We start from the raw sequence: 21,535 nt of genomic DNA on the forward strand, positions 1-21,535 counted from the left end.
CTTGTAGATCTGCTATTTTTGAAAAGTCGTGAAAATGTGTGCACATCTTTGAATATATGTATTTTTTAAGCAAAAATTTGTAACTCTAAATTTGCTTCTGGGGGGTCTTTGGAACTAAATATTTTGAGATGGGGGTCCGTGGCCAAATACATCATTTTGGGGGTCCTTCACATGAAAAAGTTTGAGCACCACTGACATAGAAACATTGGTTTTTCAAAAAAAACCTTAGAAGGATTTGAAATATTCAAAGAATTGCACGCATTTTACAGATTTCTCAAAAATAGCAGATGTACAAGCTCGCAGCGCGGCACTCGGTGCCGCGCTGTGAGCTTGTATATCTGCTATTTTTCAAGGGCCCAGAATTTGGTGCGACACCCCTGTGCGTTTATTCACCCATTCTCACACCGACAGCGGAGGGAAACCATGTAAAGCCAACCAACCTTGCTCGTCGGGAGCAAAGGGGGGTTGCGTGTCTTGCTCAAGGACACTTCGACAGTAACACAAGGGTATAGCCGGGAATCGAACCGGGCCGCTCTACCTCCTGAGCCACTGCTGCCAGCCGAGGTTGCATGTGGACCAGGGATGTTAATTTTTATTGATTAACGAGAACCTTATCGATCCTGCTTATTGAGCTGGGCTTTTATCAAGCCCACTTATTGAGCGTTTTCTAATATTTTGTGGAAAGATGTGAAACGACAAATTCAGAACATAACTATCTTTTTTTATTGGCCAGTTGTTGTGACTGTGAGTTTGTGGCCGACCACCATCTATGAAGATGACAATTGACAAAAATAACAAATATCATTAAAACAATCATTCATTAGTGTGCAATATGTCTTAAATGGCTTTATATTATGGATAGTACCGTAATAATTTCTTGATCGCCTCTTGTCTTGATTGTTTAAACATGACATCATGGGCCGCTATGCTCGATAACAAGTTTGATAAGCCCAAAGCTTATTGATACCGGGTACTCAATAAATCTGTTATCGGGTTATCAAGCTACCCTTGTTGCTTAGGAGAGGAGAGTCTTACACTATGGCATCAACAGACAAAATAAATAGCATAACTCTCTCTCTCTCTCTCTCTCTCTCTCTCTCTCTCTCTCACTCTCTCTCTTATCTCTGTCACACACACGCCCAGTCACTCTCATTCTCATCATTTTAAAGGGTTACTGTAGTAGGAGTGTTTTGGGGCGTTCAAGTTAGCATCATTTGCCAAGGTATGAGAAGAGAGGAGAGATGGGAGAGCAGGAGACGAACAGAAGAAGCGAGGGGAAGTCGAGGACAGTAAATGAGAGCAGAGCGTAGCGGACAGTCGGGCAGCAGGCAGGCAGGCAGGTCGTTAGCAGCGTGGGGTCAGTTGTTCTCCTATGAACTGAAGCGGTGTGTGTGTCTACGGGACCTGGAACGTGACGTGATGTGACATGACCGCGAGCGTCCAGGGAAAAACCAGCCATTCCCTGTGATGTCTTATGAGGAACGGCAGAACTCTGACCTGACCCTGTCATTTCTTGCCTCCTCTAGAAAGTGCACGGACGACAGCGAAACCTGCTCTCTCCCAGAGCGCTCTCTGTACACACAGTCACATCCTTAGTGTTACCATTTTATAACCTGGCGTCACTATTTTGGGGATGTCAATGTGAAAACATATATATTGCTGTTGTGGGGTGGAAACCTTGTATGTCCATTCAATTTGTATGTCCCTTCGATTTGTATGTGGGTCAGTGACGTGACGCCCCAAAAAATGTGTTTTTAAAAAAACTTTAAATTGCAGGCATAAAAGTTATTTACTTTTGTTCTACTCACTCTCAACCTTATGGAAATACATTTTGTTTTTAGATATTTTATTGGAATCAGACTTTATTCAGCAGTTTGTTGTACTTGTGCCTAAAATCGTCATATGGTGTGACATGAAAATAATTGTTCATAAAATGAAAATGGAGTACATCTTTCTTAAGTTACTCACTTTATCAAAGTCCTTTATCATAACTAACCAGTGATCCACTATAGTTTTTTGAAAATTAATTATATCTGTATATTTTTTTCATAATCGACACTCTGTGTGAGGCCCATGTTCATGATCTTACAACATATTTTAAATGTATTCTCTCAAAACTTTCTCTAAAATTACACAAATATTTGTGACTCTTCCTGATAATATTCTCTATGTAATCCATAAACATTTTTTTGGTTTAATCATTAATAAAGGTATGATTTCTCACTATTTGGAATGTCACACCAAATGATTTAGTGTCACACCGTATGATCATATCTTCATGTGTCAAAGCAAACTGTGTTTTAACCTACCTATTAGTGAGTACTGAACTTTACTGATTGATTAAACAATTACCCAGGATAACATGGCCTTAATATTTCTGAACAGGATATTATTGTAGGGCTTTAACATGGGATAAGAAAGAATTGTAGTAGTAGATGGATGATGAGGATGTGCACAGGAATGCTACGCACACCTAAGTCTTCTGCCGGCCCACGGCAGAAGGATCCTAAAGGGACAATAAGGCGCATAGCCACACTTGGAGCCAAGGCATTGAAGGCAACATTTTATTAACACCAATTAGTGGAAACAGAACTCAGCATTCAGGTAAATTGCTTTTTTCCGAAGTCTCCTGAACTTGAACACAGCATTTTGTGTTGAACAAATGTAATTAGGAATCATGACATTACACCACATCTCCACTAGCTAAAGAGTGCTGGGTTGCGCAACTCTGAAAATAGCTGATCTACAAGCTCTCGCAGCACAACGTCTAGTTTTGTCTCAGGTCCTACCTTAACACTGTCCACTGTCCAGTCCAGTGAGTGAAAGTACAAAAGTATTAGATCAGATTAGATTATACATTTAGACTGTATTGTACATCAGCCAGTCGTATTTGGTGAGGGTAGCAAACCGGCTGCCTTGTTGCGGTTCTGCTATGCCACAGACAACCTCCTGCTCTTCGTAGAAAAGGCAGTCTCGCCCCTTTGGCTCCTCTCTCCTTGCTGGGTCATTGTTTAGTTTCTCCCTGTACTTTCTCGTTCTCTCAGCACTTGTCATTTTCCAGCTGACAAAAGAAAATGGAATGTATAGTTTAAGACAAAGAGAAAATATTGTTTAGATTGAAACAATATGTTAAGGTTTCTGTGAAGGGGTTTCTGCTCCGTCTGATGAATTTGAAGTATCACTGAATGAAGCTAAATTACATTTTATGTAAAAATGTTTAAAACAAATGTTTAAATGTACAAAAGAAACATGGAACTTTGTTATTTGTTGTTATATCTGTAGTTAAATACAGTATAAATCATATGGTGTGACAGTCAAGTCATATGGTGTGACAAGCAGACATGTCACACCATATGATTAAGTGTCACACCATATTACTGTTTTCTCCATTTAGGTTTACCTTGAGGCTACTATGTACACATTAGCATGCTAACAGCATGCTAGCTATAACAAAGCAGCCTAGATCTACATGGAAATATGACCAAAACTTCAAATAACTTAAGCTTTTTTTAAAGAAAAGGTGTCACACCAAAAGACATCCAGAATGGTGAGTTTGTCAACGTTTCAACAAGATGGCATTTCATGAAAATGTTAAAATCATAACTCACCTCAGACACCTGTCTTGCAGTTGTGCTGGGAGTGCTGAATAGCCTTACAGAAGAAGGACCTCTCTAGCCAATAGGTGTCCAAATAATTGCCTGTTTAATTTTTCCAAACTAGTGTCACACCAAATGATTTTGGGTTGGGGGACAAAATGTTTTTGATCAGAAATGACTGAAAACATTATGCTTTGACTTTGAAAAGATATAGGCTCAAAATAGACATTTTTTTTTGCCTAAATTCATTTTCAAATGATTTTTAGCAATTCTTTTTCTTAGTTTTATTCAAGTTCCCACTTTGAGAAACAAGGTCAGGACAGTCACACCATATGAGTTTTGCCATGTTTGGTTGAAGATTCTGAAGAAATGAGGAATGAAATGTTTTAATCTTGAGTAAGTTCACATAAAGCTTAATGTCCTGCACAATATTCAGAAGGTATATTTTTTATTTATACATGTTTGACACCGAGGACAGCGAAAACGTTACGTCACGTCATCCACCCACGTCCGTTTGATTTGTATTTATCGTTTCAGAAATTATTTAAAATGGTGAAAATAGCCGATCTACAAGCACCGCGAGGCGTTGCGTGCTTGTAGATCGGCCATTTTCACTAGTTTTGCGCGACAGTCTCGTATGGTGAAGCAGGGCTTCACTTTACGAGAAAAACGTATACATTTGAAACCTGGAGATATGAGGTTTCTGCCCGACAGTGACGAATAAAAAAAAAAAAAAACAAGCTTAAGCGCGTAGCTCTGCCAAATCTGCTCCTTCACTTCCAATAGGAAGGCCTGAGCTTGCCGTGTCCGACAGGAAAAGGGACGCAACGGAAGACTTCAATCAGGGCCTTAATTGTACTACGGTATGCTGCGTGTCTTGGCCTTCAGAAGAACATTTAGTTCGATTTGAGTGCGTGCGTGAGTGTGTGTGCGCACAGACCCGTGCGTGCATTAAAAACAAAAGGTTTAGTTCCGGCAATATTCCATCTCAATAACTCGAGTGTCGAGATGGCTTTAAGTGGTTACTGAGAGGCCCATTGCAATGCACTGATCAGTTCATAGGTGGCTCCACAGGGGGGCATTTGGGGGCAATGCCCACCCAGATTAGACTTTGTGCCCCCCCCAATCCAGATTGGCCAGTAGTACCCTACCCCACCATTATTTTAAGATGTTTTACAGGTGTTAATTAAATGTTCTTTTTATGTTCTTTGTGATTATAAAATATATAAAATATATATTTATATATACATACCAGTAAGACTCCCTAATCGGGAGTTAAGCGACCGTAGGTCGCTTATCTCCACAAATAGGGCAAAAATGTGTTTTTCCAAAATCTTCCTGATCCATGTTGATGAGATGAGTGTAGACATGCTGTGTAGTGATCTTCGTGATTTTAGGGCAAAATCTGTAGGAGCAGTGTCCAAAAATGTGTTTTTAAAAATCGGCCTGAAGGTGGCGCTATATGGGACAGATTCATGTTGATGGGATGAGTGTAGACATACTGTGTAGCGATTTGCGTGATTTTAGGGCAAAAACTGTAGGAGCAGTGTCCAAAAATGTGTTTTAAAAATCGGCCTGAAGGTAGCGCTAGAAGAGGGGCATGTGAGAAATGAGGGGTGGGGTCTCCGCGTTGCCTTGGCGGACGAATAGGTACCGGCCCCGGCTCTCCCGGACGCTCCTAGCCCGAGTTACGGCATTTTATGTGAGCTGCAGTGGAGGGGGTCCTCCACTGGGGGCGCCACCACTTTTGCATCCGTTCTGGAGCACCAGGAGTGGGTGGTCCCCAGGAATTCCCCGTGAGCAGCCCCGTTGGGGTGGTCATTTGGTCATTTTTGCACATTTGGTCATTTTTTACACCTGGGGGTCCCCGAGGGACCTGGGGGTCCCTGGAGCTCCGGGGGTCCTTGGAGGTTGTAGTTTGCCAGGTAAGGAGTGTGTGTGCAAAATGTGGCATGGATGGGTGCAACGGTTGTGGAGATATGAGCAGGGCAAAAGTGTGACGTGTGACATCTGACTCACGGAGGGACATTTTTTTACACCTGGGGGTCCCCCAGGGACCTGGGGGTCCCTGGAGCTCCGGGGGTCCTTGGAGGTTGTAGTTTGGCAGGTAAGGAGTGTGTGTGCAAAATTTGGCATGGATGGGGGCAACGGTTGTGGAGATATGAGCAGGGCAAAAGTGTGACTGACTCACTCACAGACGGACAGCCGGTGGAGGTTTTGGTAGTAAATGCGACCTACGGTCGCAATAAAATATACATTTTCAAATGAATGAATAGTTTAATGAAAATGCAATAATAAAAGGTAGCCTACACTAGCGCCGCACCAGTTGGTTTTGATGCGTCTATTCATTTGTTGTTGAGAAATTCAAATCTGCGCACTGCGCAGATTTGAACAAGCACACAACGCACTGCGAGGCGTTGTGTGCTTGTAGATCTGCTGTTTTCACTACTTTTGTGCGACGGCCTTCTATGATTTGGGAAAGAGCGTACACATTTGGAAATACGAGGTTTCCGCCCGACAACGACGATATACTAGTGTTGTTGCTGCTCTTATACCACCATTATTACTGCGGTTGGTGTGGGCCAGACAGTAGCCCCCCGCGGGCCGCAAATGGCCAGCGGGCCGCCTATTGGGGAACCCTGCTGTATGTATTCAAAGGATATGGGGTCACCGGACCTCAGCAATGATGAGAAGCAATGATTTAAGACTCGCGCTGTGTGTCTTACCGCTGTGTGTATCGCATATTAAATATAATCTTTACCTTGGAGGGGTTTTTGTTCCAATAATGACTGCCTCATTGTACATTATTCTGCTTATTACACGGCTACTTGGCAACAAAATCCATAATTCATGTGAAACATTGATTTTAAAATGAGACCTAAACCGAGGCAGAACATTGCTCTGCTATTCAGAAATCAATCAGGCCAATAAGATATATATGTATTCAACAAATCTGTGTAATTAAAATTGTATTTATTTTTTCAATATTTTTTTTGAAGAATGTACATATTTAACTCATTAAAAGCCAAACGCGCGATGTCGCGCGAAAAGTACTCGAGTACTTATAGTGCCGAATGCGCGATGTCGCGCGAAAAGTAATATATTACTGTAACGTTGAGTACATTACCGAGTAGAATGGCCGGATGTCCGGAGACGAAAATCCGTTGTAGTAATCCCATAACAATGTTATAGTAATCCCATAACATTGAGGTGGACGGGGGATCTCATCTTTAATGTCCATTATCTCAAAACTACACTTTAGAAGCGAAGATGGAGGCAGATGCTCGCTTATATAACACATGTATAAATACTCCGAGGCAAATCCAGCATGGCTCCACATAAACAACGATCGCTTCCGTCGCACGATGCGATGACGTCAGACCGGAAGTACTTCCGGTCTGGACTTCTGGCCTTCAAAATAAGACAATGGCCGTTAATGGGGCCGGGAGGGGGCACTCTGGACCCCCTAATCCGTTAATGTCCTGGGCTCAGAATGAGTTAATATGTACTTTCTGAATCAAGTCAAATGTATTTACAGTATATATAGCCCATTTCATATGACGGACACAATGTGCTTCAAAATTTAAAAAAAATGAGGTAAAAATATAACATTACAAAACATAATATAGATAGGAACATCATGCTAAGTCAAAGTAACCAAGGATGTGGAGGACAAACTCTCCGCTTTTAATTTGATACATTTGTCTTTATTTTCCAGATAGAACAATGAGGAAACAGAGTTTCTTTAATCATCTAAGAAATATCTCTACAGTTAGATGGTTCCTACAGTATAACACCATCTGTTTCATAAAAGCTGGATTGATTGATTGATTGATTGAGTACTTTATTTGTCAGCCATGTACATATTGTACAGTAAAGGCAAAAAAAAACACAAAATGTCCTGGGAACCTTATGGTTCATGCTTTCATTTACAGTAAACAAGATTATAGTCTAAAGCACCGTTTGCTTCTCTGACAAAACGGCTATTAGTATTACATCAACTGGAGATTGTTCATCCATGTTTGAACGCTTCACTCCTATTTTAGCTCTTCACTGACTCACCGTAAGACTACTTTTTATTGAAATCTATAATAATATCTAAAATGTATTTATATATAGCGCTTTTCCAAGTACCGAAAGACGCGTTACATGATTGGGTGGAGGAGAAAACGGCAAAAAGAAAATCAACTTAATGAGGAAAAAATACATTCTGAAAAGGCTAAGACTGTGGAATATAAAATCAATAAAAGCAATGGGATGGTGAGACTGGGGGAAATGCAGTTAGCTGGGGAAAGCCATATTGAAGAGGTGGGTTCTGAGACAGGGGCGTCAATTGGGTATGGCAGGGGTATGCAGCTGCCATACACCCTGGGTCCAGGGGCGATAATAAAAGTTACTTTTAAATATAAATACACGAATATCTCTTTGTCTATCTGTGCTTGGTTATTATTTTGTTAAATTACAGTAAAATAACTACAAATGCAACATTTTACAAAATGGTCACTTTAACAAGGTATTTATATAATTATATTCTCCACATTTTATTCATCTTGACAGAATGGTATATTCCCAGGTTCCGCAGGTCAGCTGCACAGCCAAGTTTAGCTGCATTTTTTGAACAACCGTTCCAGGCTGCCATATCCAGCCCAATAAGAAACCGTAGAAACGGGAGAAAAAAAGAAACTGTTCTTCTCAAAATAAAATGAATCATGCCTCTTGATAAGGTATGGCAACATGACTGGTGTCTTGAACGCGCGCCTTCGCGCGCGTTCAAGACACCAGTCATGTTGCCATACCTTAGCTTTTTCTGAACTGACGCCACTGTTCTGAGAACAGTTTTGTTTGACTGTTTGAAGAGTACGAGGGAGGCAAAAGCCCCGTCGCCGGCAGGTACGGTACTTGGTCTTGGCAAAGCTCTGGGAGGTTGGCGTCACCAATGAATGAATGGCTCAGCTCCTTCCTGTGTAAGAAGCATGTGGGGGAAACGATGACAGCAGAACTCATTTAGCAAGCCTCTAATCTGTTGCAGATAACTTTGTGGTGGACCAGAGCTCCTGTGTGAGAGCGTGTCCCAGCAACAAGATGGAGGTGGAGGAGAACCGCATCAAGATGTGCATCCCCTGCACGGATATCTGCCCTAAAGGTAAGCAGCCACACATACATTCACCAGTAGACTAAAGGTAAGCAGCCACACATGCACCAGTAGGTAAGGTAAGCAGCCACACATGCACCAGTAGACTAAAGGTAAGCAGCCACATTAGAGTTCTCAAATTCTGCCCGAACCCGACCATACCCGAACCCGACCAACAATTAGGGTAGGTTAGGGCCTAAAATGTGTGCTAATTAGTCGGCCCGGGTAGGGCCTATAGGGCTCAATGAAAAAAGAAAATATCATGTTCAGTACATGCCCTGATGATGACCAGTTTCTGGTTGAAACATGTCGGCTTTTTAATACAATGAAATAAAGTAATTGTTCCTCCTTTTTAAACTTGAGTGCCTGGATCACTTTTTTCTTTTTGATGACTTGATCCCGTCGATCCAAGAGCACCATTAGACTCGTTTTTACTATTCTTATTCTCCGGTGAGCACCTGGTTTTCTCTCTCTCTCTATTAGTTTTTGTTATTTTATTACTATTACTATGTGATAGACCCGACCCTACCTGACCTGACGTTTTCCGGCCGGGTATAGGCCTAAAATGTATGCTAACTAGTAGGGCCGGGTAGGGCCTTGGGCCTGCCCAGTTAGGGCCCAGTTAGGGCCGGGTCTTAATTTTCAGGCCCGTTGAGAACTCTAAGCCACATGCACCAGTAGACTAAAGGTAAGCAGCCCCATGCACCAGGACAAATGACACTCTTAGGAAATATTGTGGGCGTGTTCTCTCCTCGGCGTCATCTGTACCCACACCCTAGGTGGCGTTGACGAAAGGGCCTTTTCTGTGTGGAGTTATGTTCTCCCCATGTCCCTTAGGGTAGGCACCCTCACAAAAAACATGCAGTAATCCTGGTCTCTATACTGCCTCCCCCTGGTCAGGGCGCCTGATGGACTGATGGAGGGGAAAGGATTCCCCTCCACACGCTATATATGCCCAACTTGGGAAACTCCCCCCTGTCAGGTTAAAAGAAGCGGCTTGGTCGCAGTCCGTTGTTGCTCTGCCCAGGTTGGCAGAGGGAGTGTATTGACACTGGGTGAAAAAAATGGGTTACAAAAAATATTTTTTAGTTAATAAAAAATAAAAAAGCACACACCTTTCATGCGGAAGGGCGTGGGTTCGACCAGAGGCGTCAATTGGGTATGGCAGGGGTATGCAGCTGCCATACCCTGGGTCCAGGGGGGAGAATAAAAGTTACTTTTAAATATAAATACATGAATGTCTCTTTGTCTATCTGTTCTAGTTATTAATTACAGTATAATAACTACAAATGCAAAATATTAATTAAATTCTCCACACTTTTATTCTCCCCATCTTGATAAAATGGTATATTCCCATCTTCCACAGGTCAGCTGCACAGGTGCAATGCATTATTGTTAATTGTGGCATGTTTACTAACAAGCCAAGTTTAGCTGCACTGAAACAATAAAAATGAAAAAAAATGTACTTCTTAAAAAAATGTATCATGCCTGTTACTAAGGTATGGCAACAGGACTGATCACCAGTCATGTTGCCAGTCATGTTGCCATACCTTAGCTTTTTCTGAACTGACGCCACTGGGTTCGACGCCTGGCGTCAGCAAAGACATGCGGTCGCAATAGTTTCCTATAACGCCAAATCAAATGAGTTCAGATCCTGGAGGAGACGTATCTGAACTTCGCCGGTCCTGGATGGGAGTTTGGGGAGCCTAATCTTGCTATGATCAGAGATCTCTACTCTGTGTATTGATACTGGATGTCTGGATTGATAATCAAATGTACAGTAAGGGTTAGAACAACAACTCTGAACCCATGGGCCGGGATTTGGGGTATTGTTCAAAATAAATGAATAAATAAACAGCACTGAGATAACTTTATTATGCAGCTTTACAAGCTACCAGTTGCTTACATCACACACATAGGTTGAACTACCCTCAAGAGAAATATAGTTTCCCTAACGAAAACAATTACCAAGTGAACATCTGCCATGTAATCGAAAAATGTTATTACAATAATTATCATACAACATTAAGGCAGATGAATAAAAACATAAATAAAATAAAGATGATTAACCTGTTCATCGATAAACAGGAGTTACTCTCAACTGAATAATATGTTTACTGGCAAGGCAAGGCAGTTGTATGTGTGTATCACATTTAAACAACACAGCAATTCAATGTGCTTTACACAGATGCATACAACAAAAGAAGTAAAACGTTCCAGTTAAACAGATACAAACAAACCCTCTTCATCCATTGACTGTGGATGAAGAGACAAGAAAGCAACCAATTTGTTTTTTCCTGCTCAGAGTTTGTGTAATACTGATGATTGTACTGTGTGTGCAGCCCCTACTTTTGTTCCTGTTCGGTAGTTAACTGCACTTCAAAATGACACAAAAGCAATTAACACTTTGCCAGCCGAAATAGAATGGCTTGTTGTAGATTAGCCGTGAAATTTCTATTATTATATTATGATCTGAACCGCATTCATTTTACAAGACATTCAGCGCTATATCACGTGGTCTTCATCCCCCATTACCATACCGTGATCCCCGTTGTATACTCACCACAGTTCCCAGTGAAATTCTTCAATCTGCATTGGCTTAGAGTGGGGGTTTCGGCCGACGCATCTTATCCCCATGCGTTTCGCGTGCGCGATCCGTTCACGTAAATGTCGGCTCAAATAATCCACGTATGACTCAAGAGTATGAGCATTTTCGCTCGCATAGCCCCCAGCACTCCTGCTATACTAGCACTAACGTATAAACAGAAAATGGACGGCTGCTGGGAAGCCTCAGCAAGGAATGGACCTGACGTCACTTCTGCTTCATGTCAGACGAGCCATGCGCTATCGATGGACGAGTGGTGAGTAGGGAAGGTTAGACTATCGCCGATCTTCGGATAAAAATCATTTATTTCGTTTTTTTTTCGGTAAAAGACTGCACGGCTGAGACTCCTTGCTCAGATGTCCGGTATTTTCTGGTTTTAATATTAAGGGGCTCCTCGTGGCTTGCAAAGTGTTAACTATAATACAATTATAATACAAAAAATGTAATTGGAATTTAGTTGAAAGACCAGCAAAATGCTGCAAAATGTATGTAGTAAAATTCAGTTTTAACTTCAAGCAGTGAACAACTCCTCACCCCGACATTGAAGAATACCACAAAACCATTATTTTTTGTACTTGTTAACTCTCCTACTGACAGATTATTTATTTATTTATTGGGTCTGGTGCCATCAAAAAGCGGCTTACCTTTGCGACGTTATAGTAGATAGATAGACATTTATTTATTTTATATATATATTTTTTTTTGATTGTGCAATAGTGCACTTTGGTCTGCCAGGCAGCAGAGGGCGGCGTCATGCGAGAATGAATGTGAATTTGCTTGTTATGTGTTGCCGTGCATTCAGACCAGTCACTGGCCACAGAGCCTCACAGCCAGAGAAATCAACAAGGAAGTGAATTGGTCTCCGTTGATGTTAACGCATAATGGATTTTTTACACCATCACCGCGGAAAATGTGTTTACAGTACACGGCGGCGCGACCCCTCATCAGCTTAAGGACATCAACAAGGTAAACGAACGAACGCGAACGAGCGCCGTATTGGCGCGGAGGTCTCTTGAGAATTGGGGCGAACAGGAACGTCCAAAGCAGTATAAGAGTTAATGTGAATGTGAATGATTCAAAGCAAAACTGGAAATGGGAAATGCACACGCTTTCATGTGAAACGCACTGTGTGTATCCAAGTAGTTCCTCTATAGGTAGTGCTGTTAGATTTTTTTGGAGACACAAAATAGCCCTTGAGTAAGCCATTTACCATGAGAGGGAGTGGGTTTGGCTGATTTACCACTGTTTCAGGGTTGTGGCACGAGGCGAAGCCGAGTGCCAAACAACCCACGACCGAATGGTAAATTGCTTTTCTACCACTTTTACCATATAAATGAAAGAAAACACAGTTGGGAGGCGCATTGATCTTGGAAATGTTACAACTGCAACACAACAGTGGGCAGGGTCCATGAGCCAACTCAAGGTTGTTGACTGATTTACCACTGTTTTAAGCCAGTCAGAATCTAGTATCTGAACATGTGACCACAAAAAATGGTAGAAGCTCAATTCTAAAAGACACAACTCTGTACCAGGCACGTGCACACCTATACATCAAAGGGGGCTTGAGCCCCTGCCCTTTTATCCGTCTGTAAAAAGTGCCCTCTCCAGACCATGAATGTGGTGAAATAAACGTAAATGCCCTCTTCCCATGCCATACCTGAAGGAGGCATTCAACACTCAATTGCCTTGTCTAAACTCTCCTGAACTTGAATGCAGCATCTTATGTTGAAAGAATTGCCCTCTCTGGCTAGAAATCCCAGTATTCACTTGATTATCCTTTGTTGAGTGTGGTATCAAATATCAAAAATAGCCGGCCTCCAAGCTCAACGTGTCGCAGGGCGACGCGGTGTGAGCTTGGAGGTCTGCTATTTTCGATACTTCCACCAAAAGGCCCTTTTAGAAATGTCAGCCCCTGCCTCTCTAATATTCTCTGCACGTCCCTGCTCTGTACTTTTTTACAATTGAGTAGTAATCCTGTTCTCTCTCTGGATGTGTGTGTGTGTGTGTGTATGTCTGTGTGCATGCGTGTGTGCCTGCCTGTCTGTCTGTCTGTCTGTCTGTCTGTCTGTCTGTCTGTCTGTCTGTGTTTGTTCCAGCGTGTGATGGCATCGGGACGGCCAGCCTGCAGTCGGCCCAGACCGTGGACTCCAGCAACATTGATAAGTTTGTCAACTGCACCAAGATCAATGGAAACCTGGTCTTCCTCATCACCGGGATAAAAGGGTGAGAACTGATTGGACGGCTGGAAGCAGATCATAGGAAGTAGTAGACATTTAAACATTCACTGTTTTAGGGGATTTTCTACCTTTATTTATTGCGACCGTAGGTCGCAGATTAGTATGTAAACGGTCACAGCTTGTCCGTATGTGTGTATGTGTGTATCTCTGTCTGTCACGCCTGACATTGTGGTTCTATGGATTTGTCACTCTGACATCATGCTCTGATGTCACTGTGATGTCAGGGGAACCACTCTTAACAGAATGGGTTTGCCGCTCTGACATCACGCTCTGTGATGTCACACTAACAGAATCACTTTTATGCCCATATATGGAGTTCCCTGATGTCATCAATATTTAGCCCATATCTAACAGGACTTCACATGGGAATGCCAATATATGGAGGCCACATCGGCCACATACCACACTAACAGAATCCATATATGGCCAAGACGGATGGCCAAAAGACAGCCCATATCTGTGTGGCTGGTTCTACAGACAGGATCTCCATGTATGGGCATAAAAGGGTAAGATGTCAGATGTCAAGATGGCCTTAACCACTACTAGGCCAACGATCTTCCAATTCCCAAGACGGCAGCTCCACCTCCTTGCCCATTGCCACTCTACAAGAAATGTTGCTAGCTTTCCTACATTATAGTCGAGGAAGAGCGAGTTCCCAGGGTGTCCTCGACCGCAGACGCGTCCGCCAGCGGATTAGACGAGTCCCCTCCGCGGACGGAACGCGGATTAGATGCGGATTAGACGCGGCCTCTCCACGGACGAGGCGCTACACTCTACGGACTTGTACACAGTGACGTACTGGCTAAGTCCCCGACTCCCAGTTTAACATCCCGTACGGGAGGACCTACCACCTAAACCTAACCTTAACCTCAGTAAAACTAACGCTGGTGACATGCTAACCTAACGACGCTTTCGGAGCAGATGATGCTAACCTGGTGAAATGCTAACCTGTGGACTCTCAGTCCTCCCGTGAGGACGCCCGCCGTCCTCACGGGAGGACGGAGCGACGCTGGTGATGCTAACCGCTCCGTCCTCCCGTCCTGGCGTCCTCACGGGAAGACGGTGCGACGCTGGTGAGATGCTGCGTGCGCGTTTTTTCCCCAACGAGTTTGAGCACAACGGTGGGGGCGTCTGCGGTCGTGGACTCTCTGGGAGCTTGCTGTTATAGTCTGTAGTTACATTATAGTCTCACACTGTGACAGCCACACCCGGTAATATTCTGAGTGGCCTATATATCGATTTCATGTTAATGCTAATCTTTACACTCTCCAGAGTGAGAGTTACTCTGATCTTTTGCTTGGCAGTGCATGCGTTTTATTTCTTATCGTAGAAATAAAATATACTCTTATCTCACTAACACCGAGGATTGTTTTGTAGTCAAGTCTGACCTTGTAGTCCAAACCCATTGAAAACTAAAAACGCTTGTGTTAAAGACAACCAGCCAGACATTTGGCCTAAACCCAGAATTAAATCATTTCATAATTGTACAGTGATATTGTTTTAAAAACGGTGCTTGATCCGAAACCAGATCATTTAGGTGATAGCAGTTCGGTCCCTTTGGGCTCTGGCTGGAACATGTTTTAACGCTCAAATACCTGGAACACGCCCGAGTCGCGTTAGATATTAACCACTCTAACCATTGGTTTATGCTTTAACTGTTGAAAAATAGCAGATATACAAGCTCACAGCGCGGCACCGAGTGCCGCGCTGCGAGCTTGTAGATCTGCGATTTTTGAAAAATCGTGAAAATGTGTTTCAAATCTTTGGATATCTTTGACCCGATCTTTGACCCGACTTCTAAATCCTTCCTCTGAATCAGTGGTTCTCAAACCTTTTCATGTCAAGGACCCCCAAAATTACATTTTATTTGGCCGCAGACCCCCATCTCAAAATATGTTGTTCCAGGGACCCCCCCAGAAGCAGAGATTTGAGTTACAAAAGTTTGCTTTGAAAAATATACATTGACATTTTTTTCTACGATTTTTCAAAAAATAGCAGCTATACAAGCTCGCAGCGCTTGTATATCTGCTATTTTTCAATAGTTAAAGCATTAAATAATTCTAGGGTTCAAATGGGTTAAATAAAAATCCAAACAGTCACATTGCTGTTTGCCGGGTGTGACGTTCACTTGCATGATGTTAATGAAACCTGCTATCGAGCATAACGTGCTAAAAGCCTGAATGTGAAATATGCGCTGCTGTGTTGAGTGGGGAAATGAATGTGGATGGTTTGGTGGTGATAAGTGGGTGACTCTGCTTGAGAGAGTGGTACTGTAGACTGGACGAGCAGGGGCGTCACAAGGGGTAGGAAAGTGGGACTGAGTTCCTAGGGCCCAAGGTGGTGGAGGGGCCTTAATTATTTTATACTTTAGCTAGATCTGCTATTTTTGAAAAGTCGTGAAAATGTGTGCAAATCGTTGAATTTATGTATTTTTTAAGCGGACATTGCAACTCAAATTTTGCTTCTAGGGGGCCCTGGAACTCAATATTTTGAGATGGGGTTCCGTGGCCAAATAAATACCATTTTGGGGGTCCTTCACATGAAAAGGTTTGAGCTCCACTGACATAGAAACATAAGTTTTTCAAAAAACCTCAGAAGGATTTGAAATATTCAAAGATTTTCATGATTTTAAAAAATAGCAGATCTACAAGCTCGCAGCGCTTGTATATCTGCTATTTTTCAATAGTTAAAGCACAGGGGCCCCACAGTGAATCCTTGTACCCGGGGCCCAGAATTCGGTGCGACGCCCCTGTGGACGAGTATAATGACATTGCTGCTACGGATGCTAAATAAGTGGAATTAATTACAGTGAGGAGTGGATGTGCTCTGTACTCTGGATGGTGTGAAGGTGACATTTTGGAGTGTACAGCAGAGGTTGGCAGAGTGGCCCTGTAACCATGGAAAGAATTGCTACTTCAAACTAATAACGACTCAAGTACAGTAGGTGGGAAAGTCGTCATTCAAATAGTTAACTTGAGCAACTATATAGTGAACGGAATACTCAAGTACTTCATACGATCTGATTTATTTAGTTTAAATAATCATAACGTAATTAGTTACTATAAAATTACAATTGCTTGGCCAATAGAAATGTAATTGGCGGAATTCTCTCTGAGAGAAAGAGGGGGAAAAAAAGGGGTCAAAATAAAAGTAAGTGTGGGGGCACGGTGGCGCAGTCAGTAGTGCTGTCGCCTCACAGCTAGAAGGTCCTGGGTTCGATTCCCGCCGGGGGACACTGTGGGTGCTGGGGGCGTGTTCCCTCCTCCGCGTCATCAGTGCCCACACCCTAGGTGGGGTTGGCAAAAGTGCCTTTCTGTGTGGAGTTTGCATGTTCTCCCCGTGTCTCCTAGGGTAGATACCCTCACAAAAACATGCAGTAATCCTGGTCTCTATAAAGCCTCCCCCTGGCCATCCGGGGCGCCTGATGGAGGGGAATGGAACTGGTTGGAATAACGTGTTCCTTCCACGCGCTACGTCCAACCGGGGAAGCTCCCCCTGTCAGGTGATAAGAAGCGGCCTGCTCACTCCTCATGCATTGAAGGAAGCATGAGCTCAGTTCGGGGCCCTCCCCAGGTTGGCAGAGGGAGAGTAGAGCCCAGGATCACAGCTTAGGCAATTGGCACCGGGTGAAAAAAAAATGGGTTACAAAAATCGTGGGATAAAAATTTAAAAAAAATAAAAAAATAAAAGTAAGTGTAAATGTAGCCAAATAATTTGAAAAAATATACTTTTACTCCTTTATTGAGTAAAAGTTGAAATGATGTGGCATTAAACAACATTGGTATTGTGGGGGAATCATTCGCAGTAAAATAGCAGATCTACAGTTCAAGCTCACGCGACACACCGCTGCGGTGTCTATCGGTTATTGTCGATCGGTTATTTTCAGCTAAAGCTTTCCCCACAATAACAGAAAATACACTAGTATAGGACCCTGAGGGACTCCCCAATAGGGCGTAAAACGACTATGTTGCTTGTTGAGCAAATCGTCATTGTCGGGTGAAAACCTTGTCCAAAACCGTTCGTTTTGCATTTATCATTTTAAAAATGATTTAAACTAGTGAAAACAGCCGATCTACAAGCACACAACGCCTCGCACCGCGAGGCGTTGTGTGCTTGTAGATCTGCTGTTTTCGCTAATTTTGTGCGGCGGCCTTGTACGATGAAGCAGGGCTTTACTTTGCGAAAGAACGTACAAATTTGAAACTTGGAGATACGAGGTTTCCACCCGACAACGACGAAATGCACCTCATTGCTACCCACATGTTGGTCTTTCTTTCTTTCTTCTTCTGATATTCAAATCGTTCCCATGTTTCCATTGGTTCATCTTTCAGTGTTGTTGGAGCTGGCTGGTGTAACATTTTACCAGCTCTCCTCTAGGACTTGCACTTTTTGTACTTTTAATAAATACATACGGTAATATGTCAATATGGGGCTTTTGTAGCGTTTTAAAATCTAGGTCGGTGTAGTGAACAGACAGACAACAGTTCCCAAAAGTGCAGACAATTATGTTTCTATTACCCACTAGTCTAGTTGAATTTCTCTATTATATTCTATTATATCATATTATATTTTACCTGAATCAAGAATCAAGAAGGTTTTCATTTGTCACTTAATTATTTTCACTGTCGGGTCCAAAATCGCTCCTTTTTATTACTTTTAATAAAATTAAATAAAAATAGTGAAAATATCCCACAAGGTATATATCATATAGTCTAGTGTAATCTAGTCTGTATATCTCTATCTAGTGTGATATAGTCTCTATTTCTCTATTAGTCTAGTGTAGACTGGTATGTATTGCTCTATTTTAGTCTATTTTAGTCTAGTGTAGTCCAGTCTTTATTGCTCTATTTTAGTCTATTTTAGTCTAGTGTAGTCTAGTCTTTATTGCTCTATTTTAGTCTATTTTAGTCTAGTGTAGTCTAGTCTTTATTGCTCTATTTTAGTCTATTTTAGTCTAGTGTAGTCTAGTCTTTATTGCTCTATTTTAGTCTATTTTAGTCTAGTGTAGTCCAGTCTGTATTGCTCTATTTTAGTCTAGTGTAGTCAATATGTATTGCTCTATTTTAGTCTAGTGTAGTCAATATGTATTGCTCTATTTTAGTCTATTTTAGTCTAGTGTAGTCTAGCCTGTATTGCTCTATTTTAGTCTATTTTAGTCTAGCGTAGTCTAGTATGTATTGCTCTATTTCAGTCTATTTTAGCCTAGTGTAGTTTAGTTTGTATATCTCTATCTAATGTGATACACAGTAGTTTCTATTTCTCTATTAGTCTAGTGTAGTCCGGTCTGTATTGCTCTGTCCCATTGTACTCTACTGTTGTTATTTTCTATTCTGTTTTGTATTCTATTGTTGCACTGTTGTCTTCATGTCTGGCTGAGTGTGGATAATGGTGGGAATGATTCTGCGTTGCCGCAGGCAGGTCACCCGGACCCTCTGGCTGTTTCACTACACAGAGCCAAGACAATCACAGCACGGCTGTTCGCTCTTTCTGTAAAGCAAAAGAAAAAAGAAAAAAAATGAAAAGCCTGTGCATTTCTGTTTTATCAATGCAGTACACCAATGCTAATTCCCACTCCACTTTATTTATTTTATGTTCCTTTTTTAAAGAAGAGAAAAGAAGAAATGTTACAATATCGTCGTTGTCGGGTGAAAACCTTGTATGTCCAAAACCGTTCGTTTTGCATTTTTCATTTTAAAAATGATTTAAACAAGTGAAAACAGCCGATCTACTTGCAGATCTGCTGTTTTCACTACTTTTGTGAGACGGCCTCGTACGAAGAAGCAGGGCTTTACTTTGCGAAAGAACGTACACATTTGAAACTTGGAGATACGAGGTTTCCACCCGACAACGACGTTAATATTCCTCTGCAATGTCCTCCACAGGGACGTCTATCACAACATCGAGGCCTTGGACCCTGACAAGCTCAACGTGTTCCGCACCGTTCGCGAAATCACAGGTGAGCAACACGTAAAAAGACGCCAGAGGGGGAAATTAGTTTGTCTCTCGTCGACTTCACGAACACAAGCAGCCCACCGCACGACGTGGGCTCGACGAGAAGGCTCTCGGTGAAGCATCAGGTGGTGCTCAACAATAACGTATTCATAAATAAACAGGGGATCGGGGTTTGACCGATCGCAATGCATTATTCTTTATGATTTTGTGTGCATCGACATGTACATTATGCACTCTGCTCGCCTTGTGTGTTTGTTGGAGCCCACTGGAGACGACCCGCACCCAGGCGTTGCGTTGGACATGCAGGCAGAGCTGGATGAATATAACATGAGTCTATCTGTCTCTTCTCCTTCTTTCTTTCTCTCTCTCTATCCTCTCTCTCTCTTGCACTGATCCCTGGAGAGAGGGGGGGTCTCTGGCCTTGAGTCCCAGGGTCCCTGCCCCCCCCCCCCCCCCCCTTCACGCACCATGAAGAAAGGAACCGAGACACGTGGAGCGGTTCCACTTGAACCTATTCCCAATTCAACAAAAAATAGTAAGCTCACAATGTGCTGTGAGCTTGAAGATCCTCTATTTTTGGCCAACAGACTTTGTGTAGACCAGTGGTTCTCAACCTTTTCAGGCCGCGTCCCCCAAAATAATCATTATTTTAACTGGGGACCCCCCACCCTGACGAGCACTAAGAGTTGAGGCATTACATTTTGTATAACATGGTTCTATTGTGAAAATAGTAGATCTACTGTATGTGCTCACAACGCCTCACAATGCCTCTATTATTTGACAATTTGACCAATATTTAATTTGTCATTTTAGAGGTATTAACACTTTTGTTGCCCCTTACTTTGAAGGGATGCTAGGTGCCTTGGTGCCGCGCCGCTTCCTCCGTAGGCCGCCGCTATTATTTTGAAGGGCCGGGTGGGATTGTTTTTGCGCCGATGGATTATCACTTTACTTCAACGTTTTTGTCATCTAGTCACATGACAGTGTGTCTCCATGAAAGTGCCATGGCCGCGCCCAGCCGAGTGCAGTTTGTGCTCTAAACATGTACTAAATACTGTACTGTAGCTACTGCACTTGGCTACCGCGGTGATGAAACAAACTCCCTTTCCCAACATGCAGCGTGCAATTACGTCACCCGGACGTGCTGTGTGTCTCGTTGACTTCCTGTTTAGCGGCTGCACAAAAATGCTGTTTTCTCCGGATTCTCTTCCTTTTTTCATTTTTTTCTCAAAACGGCAGCCTCTTCTACATGCCGTAACACAAACACTGTGGCTTAGAAATGATAAAAAACGGTCCTGACTGAAAGAAAAGATTTTCGCGAAATAAACAGGACATACTCGGATTATATTTACTCGGATTACTTTTCTCGCCAGTACTCTCGCCGGTAGGTAAAATGACGCGTTGCCATGGGCACCAGCAAATTAAGAGGTCAAAACCACGTGGGCGTCCGATGTGTTACAAGGGAATATCTTCAGAAATAGTGTCATATCCTGGAATAAATTACTTACCAAAATATTTCTTCACCAATGTGTTTGTAAAGGTGTCTAGTAACACATCCCACAAAGACTGAAATTCAGTTTCCCTAGGAGAATCAGTTACAGCTGATTTTAGGACTTTAAATTTACAGGATAAAACACACCAAAATAAATGCTTTAAGTAGCATGTGAGGGGTCAAACTAGGGGTTTTTAATGATTCCGAATCCATTGCAAGCATTTGTTTTGCACGGAAAACATTCCTTGCAAACACATTGGTGAAGAAATGTTTTTGGTAAGGAATTTATTCCAGGACTTTTTAAGATATTCCCTTCTTATTTGTGAGGTTTTTCCGCGGAGAAGAGCTTTGGAGGGTTGGTTGGTGGCAAAAAAAAAAAAAGCACATACCTGCCAAGCAGTCGCCCCCCCCCCCCCCCCCCCCCTCGCATCCTCTTCCTCTTCTTGTCGCGGTCACAGATGCGTATCGCCTCGTTGTCACCTCTCAGAGCTGTCAGGCCGTGTGACGTGTCTGGCGAGCCGT

General features: G+C 42.7%; 1 protein-coding gene across 1 annotated transcript in view; it reads left to right on the top strand.

Moving 5' to 3' along the window:
* erbb4b (erb-b2 receptor tyrosine kinase 4b) overlaps nucleotides 1-21,535 on the top strand; it is a gene marked incomplete at both ends in the record, with an annotated part of 423,596 nt that overhangs the window by 190,662 nt on the left and 211,399 nt on the right. Inside the window, 3 exons of the mRNA XM_080752915.1 lie at nucleotides 8,626-8,739; nucleotides 13,429-13,555; nucleotides 19,452-19,525. Of these exons, the coding sequence (XP_080609041.1) occupies nucleotides 8,626-8,739; nucleotides 13,429-13,555; nucleotides 19,452-19,525 (315 nt within the window). The remainder of the gene's footprint in view (nucleotides 1-8,625; nucleotides 8,740-13,428; nucleotides 13,556-19,451; nucleotides 19,526-21,535) is intronic.

The sequence above is a fragment of the Nannobrachium achirus genome (genome assembly GCF_963921795.1).
Source record: "Nannobrachium achirus genome assembly, chromosome: 22".
In the NCBI taxonomy this organism is placed as follows: Eukaryota; Metazoa; Chordata; class Actinopteri; order Myctophiformes; family Myctophidae; genus Nannobrachium; species Nannobrachium achirus.